The sequence below is a fragment of the Montipora foliosa genome, chromosome 2 (assembly GCF_036669935.1).
Source record: "Montipora foliosa isolate CH-2021 chromosome 2, ASM3666993v2, whole genome shotgun sequence".
Taxonomy (NCBI): domain Eukaryota; kingdom Metazoa; phylum Cnidaria; class Anthozoa; order Scleractinia; family Acroporidae; genus Montipora; species Montipora foliosa.
This window is the reverse complement of record NC_090870.1, coordinates 11,169,396-11,184,395: the sequence shown is the minus strand read 5'-3', so window position 1 is coordinate 11,184,395 and position 15,000 is coordinate 11,169,396. Positions and strand designations below refer to the sequence as shown.

At 39.5% G+C, this 15,000-nt stretch overlaps 2 protein-coding genes across 5 annotated transcripts in view; one reads left to right on the top strand and one right to left on the bottom strand.

Moving 5' to 3' along the window:
* LOC137992415 (tyrosine-protein phosphatase non-receptor type 9-like) overlaps nucleotides 1-4,346 on the top strand; it is a 22,000-nt gene extending 17,654 nt beyond the window's left edge. For 2 of the 4 annotated variants that reach the window (XM_068837752.1, XM_068837751.1), the window contains exon 12: nucleotides 1,145-4,343. In XM_068837752.1, coding sequence (XP_068693853.1) covers nucleotides 1,145-1,609 — 465 coding nt within the window. In that variant the 3' untranslated portion in view covers nucleotides 1,610-4,343. Of the gene's footprint in view, nucleotides 1-1,144 lie in introns of all 4 variants that reach the window. The other 2 variants (XM_068837754.1, XM_068837753.1) reach the window with 2 other exon arrangements.
* A 4,809-nt stretch (nucleotides 4,347-9,155) lies between these two features.
* LOC137992414 (mitogen-activated protein kinase 4-like) lies at nucleotides 9,156-13,629 on the bottom strand. The gene is made up of 2 exons (XM_068837749.1): nucleotides 12,614-13,629; nucleotides 9,156-10,875 (listed from the first exon to the last, which is right to left on the bottom strand). Exons 1-2 carry the CDS (start codon nucleotides 13,464-13,466, stop codon nucleotides 10,229-10,231), a joined length of 1,500 nt encoding a protein of 499 aa, XP_068693850.1. The 5' UTR covers nucleotides 13,467-13,629; the 3' UTR covers nucleotides 9,156-10,228.
* Nucleotides 13,630-15,000: the final 1,371 nt, after the last annotated feature.

Below are 15,000 nucleotides of genomic sequence, written 5' to 3'. Positions count from 1 at the left end.
CAAGTTACTTCCAGTTCTGCTAAGTTTACATGGCTTGCACGGCACGGAAAAAGCGAAATTCTAGGTAACAATGCTGACATGTTTGCTTTGGATGGAGACATTATTAGGAACGAAAAATATTTGACTTTAGGTACACTTTAACCATTTTAAAACGTGTTTGAAGAAAAGTATCTCGTGTTATAGTTTAAAATCCTTGTTCAAGCAAGGTGGCTGAGGAGAGCGTGAAATCTTGTTCTGCTAAAAAAGCAAGGCGATGAGAGCCAAAACGGCTGGAAGAATGTACTTGGAAAAATTGGATATTTAACAAAAATTCCTGTGTGCAATTTCAAAAACTTTCCGGTTACACATACCCGACCCAAGCAACTGCGCATTCGTATAAGTTTCGCGCCAATCGGAGAAATTTGTGTTCGCGTTGTCGATAGAACTTGAGGTTTGGTCATTTCACGTTGCTGATTCTTGGATGACGGGAAGGAAATGTACAAAAATTCAAGAAGTACGTGCGGTGCACGTGAAAAGCCCCATCCACTCGATCAATTTATTTTAACATGGCAGTTTTTCATGTGACAAAGTTTTATTTGCTCATTTTTACGAGAAAATATGCCCAAATTTCACGTGACAGATACCACCAGGCGCGTCATCTTTTATGCGGTTAAGATGTTTGCCGCATGGCAAAATTTGTTCGTGTGTACGACTCGTGTGATAGGAATTGTGAGAAGTAGTAGAAGATGTGTGTTCGGTTAGTTTTCATGTGTCTGTCGCACACTTAAATGACTTTGCAGTAAATGTTCTGTCTCTCCGTGCCGGCAAATATGTTAGTTACAAAAATTGACGTGCAAAAATTGTTGTTTTGGCGATCTTGTTGTCGTCGTTGTGTCGTAGATCCGACGGTAGTATTTTGTGTTCTACGTCGACTTCGCGTAACTTTAAATACGTTTGGAACAATCTTGTGTAGCTAAACCGGTTTACTCGGCGCAACCTTGGTGTGAGATCTCAAGACATTCCTTTATGGTAGCGTTAGTCTTTTTCGTTTACTCTGGCCCAGTTTCTGCATTGTTTTGGTTTTCACTTGGTCAAATTGATTGGCCTTGGGCGACCAACCGAAAATGATATTCTATTATTTACTGATTGTTTGTCTCTATCGTAGTCTGGGAAAACAAGGAAAATAATCCAATTTCAAATGACTTCTTGGCCTGATTTTGGCGTGCCCTCTTCAGCGGAATCTTGTCTTCATGTGGTTGGTCTTGTCCGCGAAGCCCAAGCGGATGCCGTGCAATCCCTGGAGTCGAAATGGACGGGGCATCCCAAAGGACCTCCCATAATTGTGCACTGCAGTGCCGGGATTGGTCGAACGGGGACGTTCTGCACGATTGATGTGAATGTTGACCGTTTGGCGGACATTGGCAAATGCGAGGTGTTTAACACAGTAAAACAATTTAGGGCTCAGAGAGCCTTGACTATTCAAACAGTTGAACAGTACGAATTTTGCTATTTGGCCATTTTGGAGCATGCGCTTAACATGCCGAACACAGGATCAGAAGAGAAGGACGCCATAAGAGACTTTTTAGAAGGATGGAAAATGCAGGCGAGGAGGTCCAGTGATGCGGATTGAAGGGGGCCGTTTGTGCCATAGCCACGACTCATTTTCGAGTAGAGTCCTGGTGCTTTTCAAATTTGATAGTTTCGTGATGGTAGCAAGTTTTACCGACTTGAGGTAATTACCAAAAAACAAAATCTAAAGAAGTAATTTTGGCCAATCACATCAGGGCCCGGTTGTTCGAAAGCCGATTAACTTAATCCAGGATTAGCGTTAACATTTGTTTCATGTTTTCAACTTTTTGGTGAAAATTTTCTTTTGCTTATTTTTGTCTTTCAAGATTGACTTCTTCTAATGTAAAGTTTTGCCGAATATCAGCGTTGAACAGCATTTAGGAGTAGAGAAATAAACTCCTTGGTTAATTTTTAATCTGGGATTAGTGTTAACCGGCTTTTGAACAACCGGGCCCAGGCGTAGAATGGGCCAATAGAACACGAAGCAAATACATGTACCGCATGCAAACGGCCTTTCGCGCGGGAAACACAAGCAATCATTTGTGATTGGCTAAGAATGTGGCCCGAGATTAAGACAATCCAAAACAATTACTTGCAACAAATAATTTGAAGACCAATCTCGTCGCCTTTTTTAACAAAAAGTAAGGAATAAATACCTAAACCTATTCAGAAATAACCTTTTCAAGATAGACTTTGAAGCGTTGTAAAAACGCTGTGAAAATATATAATAGCTCAAGAACTTTAGGCTGTATGAGATTTTTAATCATCGAGAATCATTTTTCTTTCACAGATGGATAGAGTAATACAGTAAACACCCGCATGTAAAAACCTAGATTTTTCTAAGGTCAGCTAAATGGGTTCATACAAAAATGTTATTTAGAGTAGTTGTAGGCTATGTAGGTTCTTAAATTGGTTCTTATTTCCACAAAAGATATCCACTCTTATGATATGGTATGACTGATTTCCTCTGATGTGGAAGGTGATACCTTAATATTTCATAACCACGAAAAGTAAGTTTTGAACAAGATCTGTGCAGTTTAAAGTGCAATTTGTTCTGGTCACCTAAAATTTCGAGGTCATTTTCTAAAATAAGAACGTGTTTAATTTTTAACCTAACCTGGTTCTTATGTAAGGGGGGTCTAAATGAATTTTTTAGCCTAACAGATTCTTTTATGCGGGTGTTTACTGTAGCGCATGCGCGCGGAAACTAACGCTTCCAATAATCAAAACGAAAATGTACATCCAAGATTTCGTACACGGTATTTTGAATTACTGAGGTAGTATCCATGTGTAATCGAAGTTGTTTTTTTCAACCTCGTGACTTTGTACAAAGGACTTTTTAATGTCTGATACAGGGCCTTAGGGTCCGTTTATCTCGAACCAAAAGCGTTTTGTATCAGCAAATTGTTTTTGATTCTTTTTTGCCTAAAACTGAATTATAGGATAGAAGCTTAGAAATGCTATGGAAGCACTGGATCTAAACTGGATCTGTCGCAAATTACCACGCACGGCGGCTTTTCCAACACCGAGACTGTACTGGGAAGCAGCTATTTTGGGACCACGACAAAAAAACCCTGCCACTATTCTTTATTCCGTCATTGTATCCCCTCTTTTATGATGTCGTGTACAACAAAAAAAGAAAAACACATTTATATCCTCGTCTTCTTCTGTCCTTGTTTGCCGTCACCAGAACTTACACGTGGTCCATTGTGAGCTCCTGTTTAGTCTACTTCAGCGTCTTTCTCAAGGCGAGTACAAGAGCGGTAATTTCAGAAGATAATTAGCTCCTCTTGTCATAAAAATGAACTTTTGAATTTGAAAACATGGGACGTGGACTCGCTCTGAAATAGAGGCTATCATGATTCAGTCCCAGGTTTTCACGACTTGATGTCTTGACAGCGTCGACTCATAATGAGAGAGTCCTTGCATTTTTCAATGAATTTAATTATTAAATTTAAATTTAAGTGTATAGTTTATTCTTAATGAGTATGATTTATAAAACTATTTATTGTTGCGTTTATATTTAACGTATAACGCGTAGGCACTTTTTGCCTTATTAAAGCATTACATTGGGTGGTATTTTTTTTAACATGGTGTGTTTTATTGCCAACCGGAAGAGAAACTTTATCCCTTTTGAGACCTGCACGTCTTTATTGCTAAGTGTTTTTATTCATATAAAGATGATTTTGGGTAATTGGCCGCGGAGAAGCTCAGAAGGGAAGGGATTAGCAGGACTTAAGTCTGAACGCATTTGTGATTGGTTTCTTGTTTAGGGCTCTAGATTAAATGTGTGATAACTGATGTAACATGAACCCCCAATGAAGGCGAAATCTACTGAAATGACTTCCGGTTTCCGTTCGCTCCGAACTCCCATGGTGCCTTTTACGTGCGGTGTTGGATTCGTGCTAAGTTTTGGCACGGGAAACAGCATCTGTGTTCAGTAAATGCTGTAAAAGTTAGGTTAAAAAATTATAAATATGTATGTTAAATACATTGTTGAAAAAGATGTCTTTGTAATGAAAAGGCCTGGCCTCGGTTGTTCAAAAGGTGGATAGCGCTGTCCAGCGGATAAATCGCTATCCAGCGCGGGATAAAGACGAGCAAAACCAATTGAGTTATCGAGTGGATTGTGATGTATCCAGTGGATAGCTCTCTCCACCCTGCGAACAACTGAGGCCTGATGTATTCTTTGTCAGCAGGTGCAGTGTTAATACAATAAATAAAATTGTTTTCAGCTGGTATTACAGTGCGACGCGCCTTACCGTGGCCACCTAACAAAGTTTTTGAAAACTTATACGCCGATCAGGGTGAGCGAATTTGATTGACAGTCACCCCTCCTTGCAAAGTTCGCACGGTTGTAAGTTGAACACAGTTGAATGGGTTGTTTGAGTTGACGTACTTATACGTTGTTGTCAAATGTGAAAGTTTGTTGGGTGGCCACGGTAAGGCGCGTCGCGCTGTAACACTTTCAACAAACAGGTATTTTGTATTTCAGCAAAAGTCTCGATTGTATTGGTTTAGCCATGTCAACTGGCTGTTGTTGAAATCTTTCTTTTTTTATTGGCGCAATTACGAGCGTTAACGGTGATAATCTTGCTGGACCTCTCGTTGCCTTTGTCCCAGGCGGAAAAGGAACGCCCTGTTGTAGATTTCGAACCGATCTTAAAAGGCAGTGTCACGCTATTTCAGTCGAACTTCAAAACACTGAAGCTATTCTTTGTTATTTGCATCCATGGATGGGGAGGATGGGAATGGAGATGGTGTCCTCAGAAAGTCGCCAAAAAAGTGAATACGAATTGCTCTGTGTGCAATAAATACATTTCATATCTTGTCAGTGGGTTGTCAGAAATGATTTACGTGTGAGCTAAAGTACTAATTTAGATTTTTACCCAGTTTTGACCTAAAGGCCTGGTCAAACGCTCGCAACATTTCAACGCAACATCTTGCAACATTGTTGGGCACAACATGTTGCAAACGTTTTGCCACCCTGTTGCGACATGTTGCCATATGTTGCAACATGTTGGGTCAAATTTTTCGTGCAACATTTTCGATGCTGCATGATGTTGTACTCGTTTGGCCACGTTCACGCAACATTGTTGCGCTAGGGCATGCGCGTTAGGTCCACTTCTTGCACCCCAGACACCTGGGGTATATGAACATTGACATGTTGCGTTGAAGATGAAAGTGTTACTTCGTTCAACACATGTTGCAACATCATGCAACAATGTTGCAAGATGTTGCGTTGAAATGTTGCCAGCGTTTGGCTAGGCCTTAAGGACAGCAAATTAAATTTAGCATGACAGTGCCCCTTTAAATATCAGTGCACTGAAGTTATGAATGATACAGAAGATACCGAATGTTCATACATTTGAAAGCATAGCAGCCAAGCAGCAAATTAAGGGGCTCTGTCATACCAAATTTCCTGTTTTAGGTAAACAAGACGCCTACAAGGGCGTATCCGTGGAATGCGCAAACAGTTAACACAAATTGTCCAGTTACAGTCAACTTCAACTACAGGTAAACTTCGGAAAGTGGTGAGAGATTACCAGAAAGATAAATCTGTAATATAACTTGAAATTATTTGTTGTAAAAACTCATTATTAATGTTACTAAATTTGCAACTGCAAACAACGAAGCCCTATTAGCGGGTTATCAGGTTACGGGACTTTTAGTATCTGGATGGGGGACGTCAAAATATGCGGCTTGCAGTCAGGAACATACGACCAAAAATTCTATTTTAACTCTCAAAAATGCGAACTAAGCAAGGTACAGATTTTGTTAGCCTGCTTTATGCAAAACAAATATTGACGCAAAAGTAAATAAATATTGATATGTAGTTTTTAAGGAGAGCAGAAGGAACTTTTAGGAAGTGTCGATCGAGAAAAAAAAATTTGCCTTCAGCAATAAAATTTGCGAGATGAAAACATCATAAATTTTGTGCCACGAATGATGTAACAAAAACGTAACGTAATTTTAGATGCAATCACATCTAGAGATTTTCAGTTACATCTTATATTCGTCCTGTACTCTTCAGCACCATACCGCCTTTTTCGTAGACTGCGCAGCTGGCGGGAGGCAATAACGAGCGGCCAAGCCGCACGGAGAATGGGGTGGGGCACTGTGAGATCCATCCAGAGAATGTCTGCGACTGTTACTATAATAAAACTAGTCGTTCTCAATGAGAAGGGAAATGCTCGAGTAGGAGGAGACCAGATCAATGCAGGCAGCCCCAAAGAGGGGAGACTTTTTAAGACCAAACGCCTTGTAGTAGTCGATGGTGGTGGTAGCCAGAGAACAACACAGTTTGAAAGCTCTGACAACTTTCAAGTCGATTCATAATGATACTTACCGTGAAAACAACAGGAAAATCCAGAGGAAAATCCGCCTCTACACAAATCCGCCACAACTCAAAGAAACGAAGATTATGGTTTTTTCTGCTATGTGATTAGCCGAGCATTCGTTCGGTGGCGCTCGGTGTCCGACGGCAATCCGAAGACTGTAACTCGACGGCCCGAAGAAATGCCGAGTGTACCTCAGAACCCAATCCGCAAGGCATAGCATTTATAATCGGGCGAATCTCGAGATTCAGTGCGCGATAGCCCCAAGATGCATTGAAAGATTAGTGTTGCTCTCGCTCGCTGCGCTCGCTCGAGCAATCATCTGAAAAAATCGCGTGATCATTGTTTACACTTACATGTGTAAGTCAACTGATACGCCTACTGTCAGTAAACTTTTTACATCGTCACGCTTATTCATGGTTCAATTTGTGCTTGAAAGATTCAGGCCTGAACGAGATCTTACATACATACATGCATATCTTTATTTGGTTAAGCAGGTTAATAAAAGAGCAGCCAAAGGCTGATGAGGACCTTGACATGTATCAAAGTAAGTATTGCTGGAAGAGCGAAGAGCCATGCTTGTGTTGAAGCCGGAACAAGGTATAGTCGGCTTAAAATGTTCCGATCTAAAAAAAGAAAACAAAACCCCTTCGTCACGACATGATTGCTCTGACACTTGGTAATTTGTTTCAACGGAAATCCACTCAGAAATGAATCAAATATAATAAAATGCGCTAAATTCGGCGTCATTTAACGAAAACTAACAGGACATCACAAAGTGCGTTCAAGTTCCATGCAATGGTGGCTCAACCTCGTTCCTAGGGTCTCTATTCTTCTCTCCGTCTGGGAAGGACTGGGAAGGGAAGAAGACAGACCCTGGGAACGAGGTTGCTTGCAGTGATTGGAGAACGAAGCAGAAACAATGCCCCCTAGTCCTGTCAACGAAAGAAGCTACAGGTCATTAGGACAAATGAAAAAGGCAGTACAGAATACGTGCAGGATTACTCAAGAGGGATTTTCCCTATGATAAAACGGCTGTTTTCAAATGCTGGATGGGAGACTGTAGTGGTTGCCCCACATGGCGAGATGGCGACGGGCGAAATCAGAGTACACCTACGATGCAACCACCGTGGCACCGGTCGGACGTTTTACCCATTTGAGCTTCTAGAATTCTTGGGGAACTACATTTGTGGTAGACTGCAAAACAGTCGGTTTCTTCCCTTTTCGGAAGGCGCGAAGCGCCGTAAGCGTGATCCTCGCGGGTGAAGCGCGCGAGCCTCACACGCACAATTGTGGGTCATTTATCTACAATCTTGGACATTTCAAATGGAAAATGAAGACCACCCCTCCTCCGTATTTCAATGATTAAAAAATGGCGGGCTTCAGCTTGCGCGAGGATTCATCATTGATTTTGTGGGGAGGGGGGTATTACTTTTTCATTTTATTTTGACCAAGATTGTAGGTCCTGAATGGACAATGTATCCTGCTCAAGTCCTGCTCGCAGACCAGCAACCTCGTTCCCAGGGCTTGTCTTTTTCCCTTCCACGTCCTTCCCAGACGGAAGTCAGAATAGAGATCCTGGGAACGAGATTGAGCTACAAGTTCAAGGTCTCTCAACAAATTACCAAGTGTCAATCATGTCGTGATGAAGGGGTTTTGTTTTTTCCATAGATCAGAAAATTTTAAGCTGATTACCTTGTCTCGGCTTCAACACAAGCATGGCTCTTCCATGTGTGACAAGATTTTGTTCAACACGGCAGTTATGAACGTTTCTTAAACAGCGACGAAAGGAAAGCCTGAGTCAGTCATAAACGGGGTCTCATTGAAGCCTGAATCTTTCATGCACAAATTGAACCATGAATAGATGTGACGATGTAAAAAGTTCAGTGACAGTAAGCGTATCCGTTTACTTACACATGCAATTCTAAACAATGATCACGCGATTTTTTTGGATGAATTTATTACAGTAACAGTTGCGAACATACTCTGGCTAGATCTTGTCATCTCGAGGAACTGTATCGCAGCCCGATTTTCTGAAGGCTATTGTTCAATTTCAGAGTTTGCAATTATTTTGCGTTGCTAAGAAAACCCAGGGTGACTCCGTTCTTTGACGTAACATGACCTATACAGGAAAGTTCTGGTCAAGTGCGTAACTTCATGCGGTTCTGATCGCGTAATTTACTTTCCTGATGGGGAGGCCTGAAGTTTTGGGTCTCACGTTTAAGACACTCAGAGGGTGCAAGGTTTGATAACGACCAGATAATTTCGAGTTCACCACGGGGAACAAAATTTTTCGGGTTTGGGTGGCTGGCGGCGCTCTCCCTGGCTCGAAAATCACTCGTGCTTCCGCCAGCGAAGCAGGCCCGTTGTAGGTGTTGTCTGATACTTCATCAACGAGGACCAGGTGCCAATAATCTTCAATAATTTAACACGAATTCTACAACTATTTCATTACACCTTTATATTCTAACAATGTGAAATTGAAGTTTGGGGAAACAGGACAGTTCCGACCTCGAAGAATTTTATGGAAACTGTTAACGTAGTATTCTCTTGACCAATGAGACTTGGAATCACTGGCAAAATTTATAAATTCTCCTAGCTCTCTCTCTTGATAATTTTATCATGGTAACCAACGATTCAGCGCGAAAAATCAACAAAAAGCGACAATTCTTGGATACCAGAATTGAAACCCTTACACATTGTTGGCGACTTCCGGGGTCTTGTATTAATACTAATTTTTCAGTTGTCAAGCAATTAAGAACAAACACATTCACAATAAATAGTTCTTTATTTTTGTCAAAAACAACCGGTGTTCACAGCAAATGGAGGTTTTTCTCCATATGATAGCACAATTTCATAAAAATGACAATTACACAGCACTACCGTCAGAATGGTAAGATTTTGCAGCAGCCTTAAAACTGGTTTTAGCAGCTAATATAATGCTTTAGTTACACGGCATTTGATTTTCCATACAACCTATTTTTTTTTAAGTTCAGCTATAGCCACGATAAATAAAATTCATAGCATTGGAAAAAAATGCTCTCGCAAAAATAATATCATTTATCTGTACAGCATAAGTACTTACAGCAAATTATATCATTAGTTACAATAACCCCCCTTTTAACCCAAATAAATTAATTTTGATTTAACTTTTAATGTACAACATATAAATAGAACAATCTGTTAAAAAAATTTCAAGACTTCCACTGTACAGTTATAATTAAATGGAAGTTCATTAGCAGTTGAGGTTCATGTGATCAGAAAATAATAATTTATTTTTGTACAATGACTTCGAATCACCTTTTCTCAATTCTTGGCGGTAAAAAAAATTCTTTTACATCCTTTACACATTTAAAAAAAGAACCTTCTGCAAACATTAAGTGGTAACAAAGAAAATTGTTTACGAGCAAAGAGACATTTTCATGTTTTTTGGACAAAGCACCTTTTGCACATACAAAACTTGTGTACAAACCCTCATCCATAATGTAAGAATGACAACTTCCTTCCTTACTTTGAGAGAAAGAAGTTGTATTCATTCATTTAAATAATAGCGTAAATGATGCAACCACTAAAAAAAAACAGAGTTTGTCTTAAAAAGAATAAGGTCACCTTTACAAACTAAACTACAGCAGAAGATTCTTACTCAAAAACTGTCTTTGCAAGTTAAAATTGAAAAAAAACTTATTTTGAAAAATAACTGGTCATCCCTAGGTTAAACTTTAAAAAATTTCCTGCTTAGGACTACCAGGGTAAATTAAAATTTAAAAAAGATTTACAGAACTTTTAACATATCACCCAACCACTTCCATTTAATTCTCTATTATAATGTCACTCGAATTCATTTAAAAATAACACAAACCAAATGGACCGTTGAAAACGTTCTTCTTGCATGTAAAATTAACATTTTCTCTGAGGTATGCCTTGCCAAACACACTATCCAGAAAAGCTGAAGATGGCATACTGGTGTTAGGCATGATGATATTGTCTGGATCTTTGCTGCCTCCAGAACCCTGTAAGGACATTTGAATTTTAAGGGCTGTGGCTAAGGTGTCAAGGCCGTCTTTCCTGTTGTCTAAACCCAACCGTTCTGTCACATCATTGACTAAATTCTCCTTGTAGCACTCCCCATTTAGGGGATGAGCTTCAATGTCATCAACAATGATGGGGTCTGCACAATCGGCCATCAAGTCCTTCAATGACAGAACTTCACTGCAACTGTCAGGTAATTCTGCGAGTTCTTCTTCAAGAACATGTTCCTGAATCCCAGAATCTACTGAATCATCCAGCGAGACACACTCTTCAAATAACCAGTCTTTCAAAACATCTTCCTCAAAATCTCCCACCTCATCTTCTATGAACAAAGGCTCCAAACAAATGGGCTCGTCACAAGGAAAGGAGTACTGATGCAGATAGGGATGTGACAAGGCTTCTTCAGCTGTGATCCTGTTCTTTGGATTAAACTTGAGCATTTTGACCAACAAATCAAGTGCTGCAAAAAACAATTAAAATTTTCATCACTTAAATGTTGTTTGAGTCTTGTTAAAGAATATCATTGCGCAGCCTTTCCAGGTGACGTCAAAAGGGAACAAAGAGGAGAACCAAACCACTGAGAATTGTTCTTATTCTTATGCAAACAAAACACTGCTGTGACCACATACGTCAAAACAATGTCTGCCAGAAACTATACATTGTAAAAAGGGAGAAACTCCAACAAAAATGTCTCAAGTGAGTTTTGAGTGCGTGTTTTGTCATTTTTTTTTAATATTTCTGCCAAACTCTCAACAGTAAACAAAGCACAAGATATCGAATGACTTCGTTCTTTCCAAGCTGCTTGAAGGACAACAAAAATTGGGGACACATTGACCAAAGCATTGGGTAATAAAATTGGACATTCCACAACGAACAATGACACTACTGTAATCCTTCAGCAGAGGTAAACGCAATCTTTGTAAAATAAGAAAAAAAAAATGAAATGTCGTTTATGAGACATCTTGCCAGGAGCTCTTTTGACTAACAACCTCTATCTCAAAGACTTTAAAAAAATAATGACCACTAGACCCTACCCTGTATAACCTTGAGGGAATAATCAACTATCTCATGAAAAATGTCAACTAGAATCATTCTGCACTAGTCAATAGTTCTTTGAAAATAAGTCAAAAAAGCTTAACTTCTAACACAATTATTTGCTCTTAAAAGTTCTACAGCTGTCTTGGTTACCGTGAAAACTTGAAGCGAAGCTATCGACAGATGGTTTCACTTCTGCGTGGGTGTCCTTACTCCTCCCAGATGGGCACATGACTGTTAGCATGAACTGTTACTCGCTTCTCGGAATATTCTCGCTTTATCCGAACCTACCATGACGGAGATGAAACGCCAGGGAATACTTTGATAAGATTCATTTTAAACAATTGGTTTAAACAGATCGACGAACAGCAATCCTGCGTAATTAATTTATCGCACGAAAATACGTCAAATTAGAATTTCAAATATTCTTTTTTTCACATCTGTGGACTTAAGAATCTCCCTCGAGGGGCAACACGTCGATTTCTGATAAAGATTTTGCATTTTTTAATACGCTGGAAGAAATAAGGAAAAGGATTGCTTGTAAAAATTTACTTTGGTACGAAGAAAGTCTCATAAAATTGATTCAATCACTCACGCTTTTCCTTAAAGAACCGCAAAACAATCACACCAGAATATTCCAAATACCGTTGCAGTTTCGTTGAAGATAACCGCTAAATTTAGAAGTATTCTCATTTCAAGACCAAAAATGAAAGCGACCTAATTTAACGAGCAACGCATTTTATGCCAAAAAAATTGTCATCCTGTTTTGCTCGATACTTCAGATGAAATCTAGGTCAAGGTAAACGAAAAAAATTTGCATAAGGACGCGCAACATTTCCATCTTATTTGTTTACACACTTCACTATTCTTATGAAATATTCATAAGGTATCAAAGTACATCGTCAACGCAGTCAGTTCATGCTAGCTCTCACAAGGCCATCGACATGAATTTTTGGGAATAAATTGACCGCCATTTACTAGAAAGTGATTGTTTGCTAAACACAAACCCCCAAAAAATATCGAGTAGGAAAGAAATGACGGCGGATTAGTGGCGATCGTTAACTAAAAAGAAAATCGGTTTTCGTTACGTAAGGAGTTCCTTGACACGCATAGAAATGAGTTCATGTTGACATGAATCTGACATCAACAAAAGCCGGTCGTACCTTGTATGTCGATGCGCGTGAATTTGCTGCCAAAAGGTGTTCCTTGTCCCTGTTCTCTGCCGGTCGCAGTCTTTTCCGGTATTTGTGGCTTAAGATTGGACCATTCTTCAGCCGTCAAGCAAACGGAATCCAAGATAACTTCGAGTTGGTCCATTTCATGTTTGCCTTCGAACAATGGCTTGCCCAGCAACATCTCGGCAAATACGCAACCCGCGGCCCAAATGTCCACTGAACTATCGTACACAGAAGAGTTTAACAGCAATTCAGGAGCTTTATACCATAAAGTCGATATCCTGTGCGTTAGGTAACCCGTGTGCGAGTAAGCCGGGTCGATAATTCTCGAGCGGCCGAAGTCGCCGATACTCAGTAAGAGAGTCTTGCTATCAACTAAGATATTACTTGGTTTTACGTCTCGGTGAACAATATTCGCTGAATGAATGTATTTTAGTCCTCTTAGTAGTTGATATAAGAACAGTTTGACGTAGTCTTCTCGAAGCTTTCCGTTACTTTGAAGGATTTGATGTAAATCAGAGTCGAGTAATTCTTCTACAAGAAATAGTTCACTTGCTCCTTTGATATTTTCAACCGAACTCTCTTGAATTGGTGAGCCCTCCGTGTCCACAACCTTGGTTAACTTCACGACGTTTTCATGTTCTAACTTCTTCAGTATTTTCAACTCTCTCAAAGCTGCTCTGCAATTCAGTTGATCGCGTAAAATGAGTCTCTTCAAAGCAACGGGCTGATCCGTTTCTCTATCAATGGCAGAATAAACCGCGCCACTACCGCCTGTTCCGACCAGCTTCATGTTCGTAAAATACGGCGCAAGAAAGTCTGAGTTAGCTTGTTCTAACATGCTGTAAATCTCTAAAGAAAAGAAACCTGCTTGTCGTTATCTATAAAGGGAAGAATGAGTTCGTTTCAAAGAGGCGTTATCCGTACGTCCTCCTTCCACAGGAGACAAAAAGTTATAATTTCTAACGTCGCATGAGCTAGTTAATTTACCAGTAGAGTCTGTTGCAACATAAATATCAGGTTAAATATGATTGGTTGATGCTGAACAGCTTAAAAAAATCAGACGTTTGATTGGTCAGCTTGTTCTTAATTTATTTTGATCACATGATAATAGCACATGACAAATGGATGGAAGGCATGCATCAGCCATACAGAATACTCAAAGGTCCAGAGAATCACGTTATTACATAATTGCCGAAGCACGCTTCCCAGCGCGTGTTGAATTATTTCTCTTCTTTAGGAGCGATGTCATTAATATTTCGTTTTGATCACGGGTACGATGAAACGAAACGATCAATCTGTTCACGAAACGAGTTTCGCCATACATTTAAGAAGCTGAAAGCGACAAATTTTTCCCTTTCCGGTTTTAACCATCACTAGGGGAAAATCTATTGTTTCGATTGGCAAATCCTTCTTTCTTCTCTCACTTTTGACACCCATAAGTTTATTTTCTTAAATGAAAACAGTTTTCCTTATCCGAAAATTTCTGTTGAAAAAAAATTTGATGAGTTTTTGGGTCGGAGTGGGCGAGAACATGACGCAACGGGAAAGAGATTGAAAACGGCAATGGACGTATGCATTTTCCTTATTTGCATAAATTGAAAAGCATAAAAAATTGAAAGGAAGTAGGAAGGACGAAGAATAGCACTTTGTCTGATGGCGTTCGATCCATAACCTTGGCTTTCGAGTTAATTATGAAATAAATTTTTCAACGATATTTAATGCCTGAAGGAAAGAATATATATCGACCGCAATAAACGTAGGATCTTTCTATTTCAGTGTTAATAAAAAATAGCAGCTGTCTGCGTAGGATTCAAATATAGTGCACGAATAAAAAAATTCATAAGACTTTCCCAAAATAGCGAGGAAACATGTCATTTTCGGGAAGAAAGCTGATTTTTCGAAAAGTCACTTACGATTGTGGTTTCGAACGAGAATAGCCGAGATACATCGCGCTATTTTGTAGCGATCGATCAGAAAATCCAAAGGAAACTTTTGTGGCTGGATGGACAATCTTCTATAAAAGTTTAACTGTTGCGAATTTTGGTAAAAAATGGTGATTAACTCCGCGATTCTCAATTGAAGCTTGACTAGGGATATCAGACCATGTAGATGTAGATGTAGACCATGTTAACGTGGTTCGAAATTTCACAATTCTTTTACAGAAGCACTGAGATCCACAAAGTTTACTTTTTGAACAAATAAGATGACTCTTCTTGCAAGTTCCCGCCGCTTTTTTTTTCTGTAAGCCGGATTCAGCACGTTTGCTCTATCAGTTGACTAATTAGTACATTTCCGAAAAAAGAACTCCGTAAAATATGTATGCTCCACGCAAAACCATCATCTTTATATATTACAATATAAAAAAAACTATA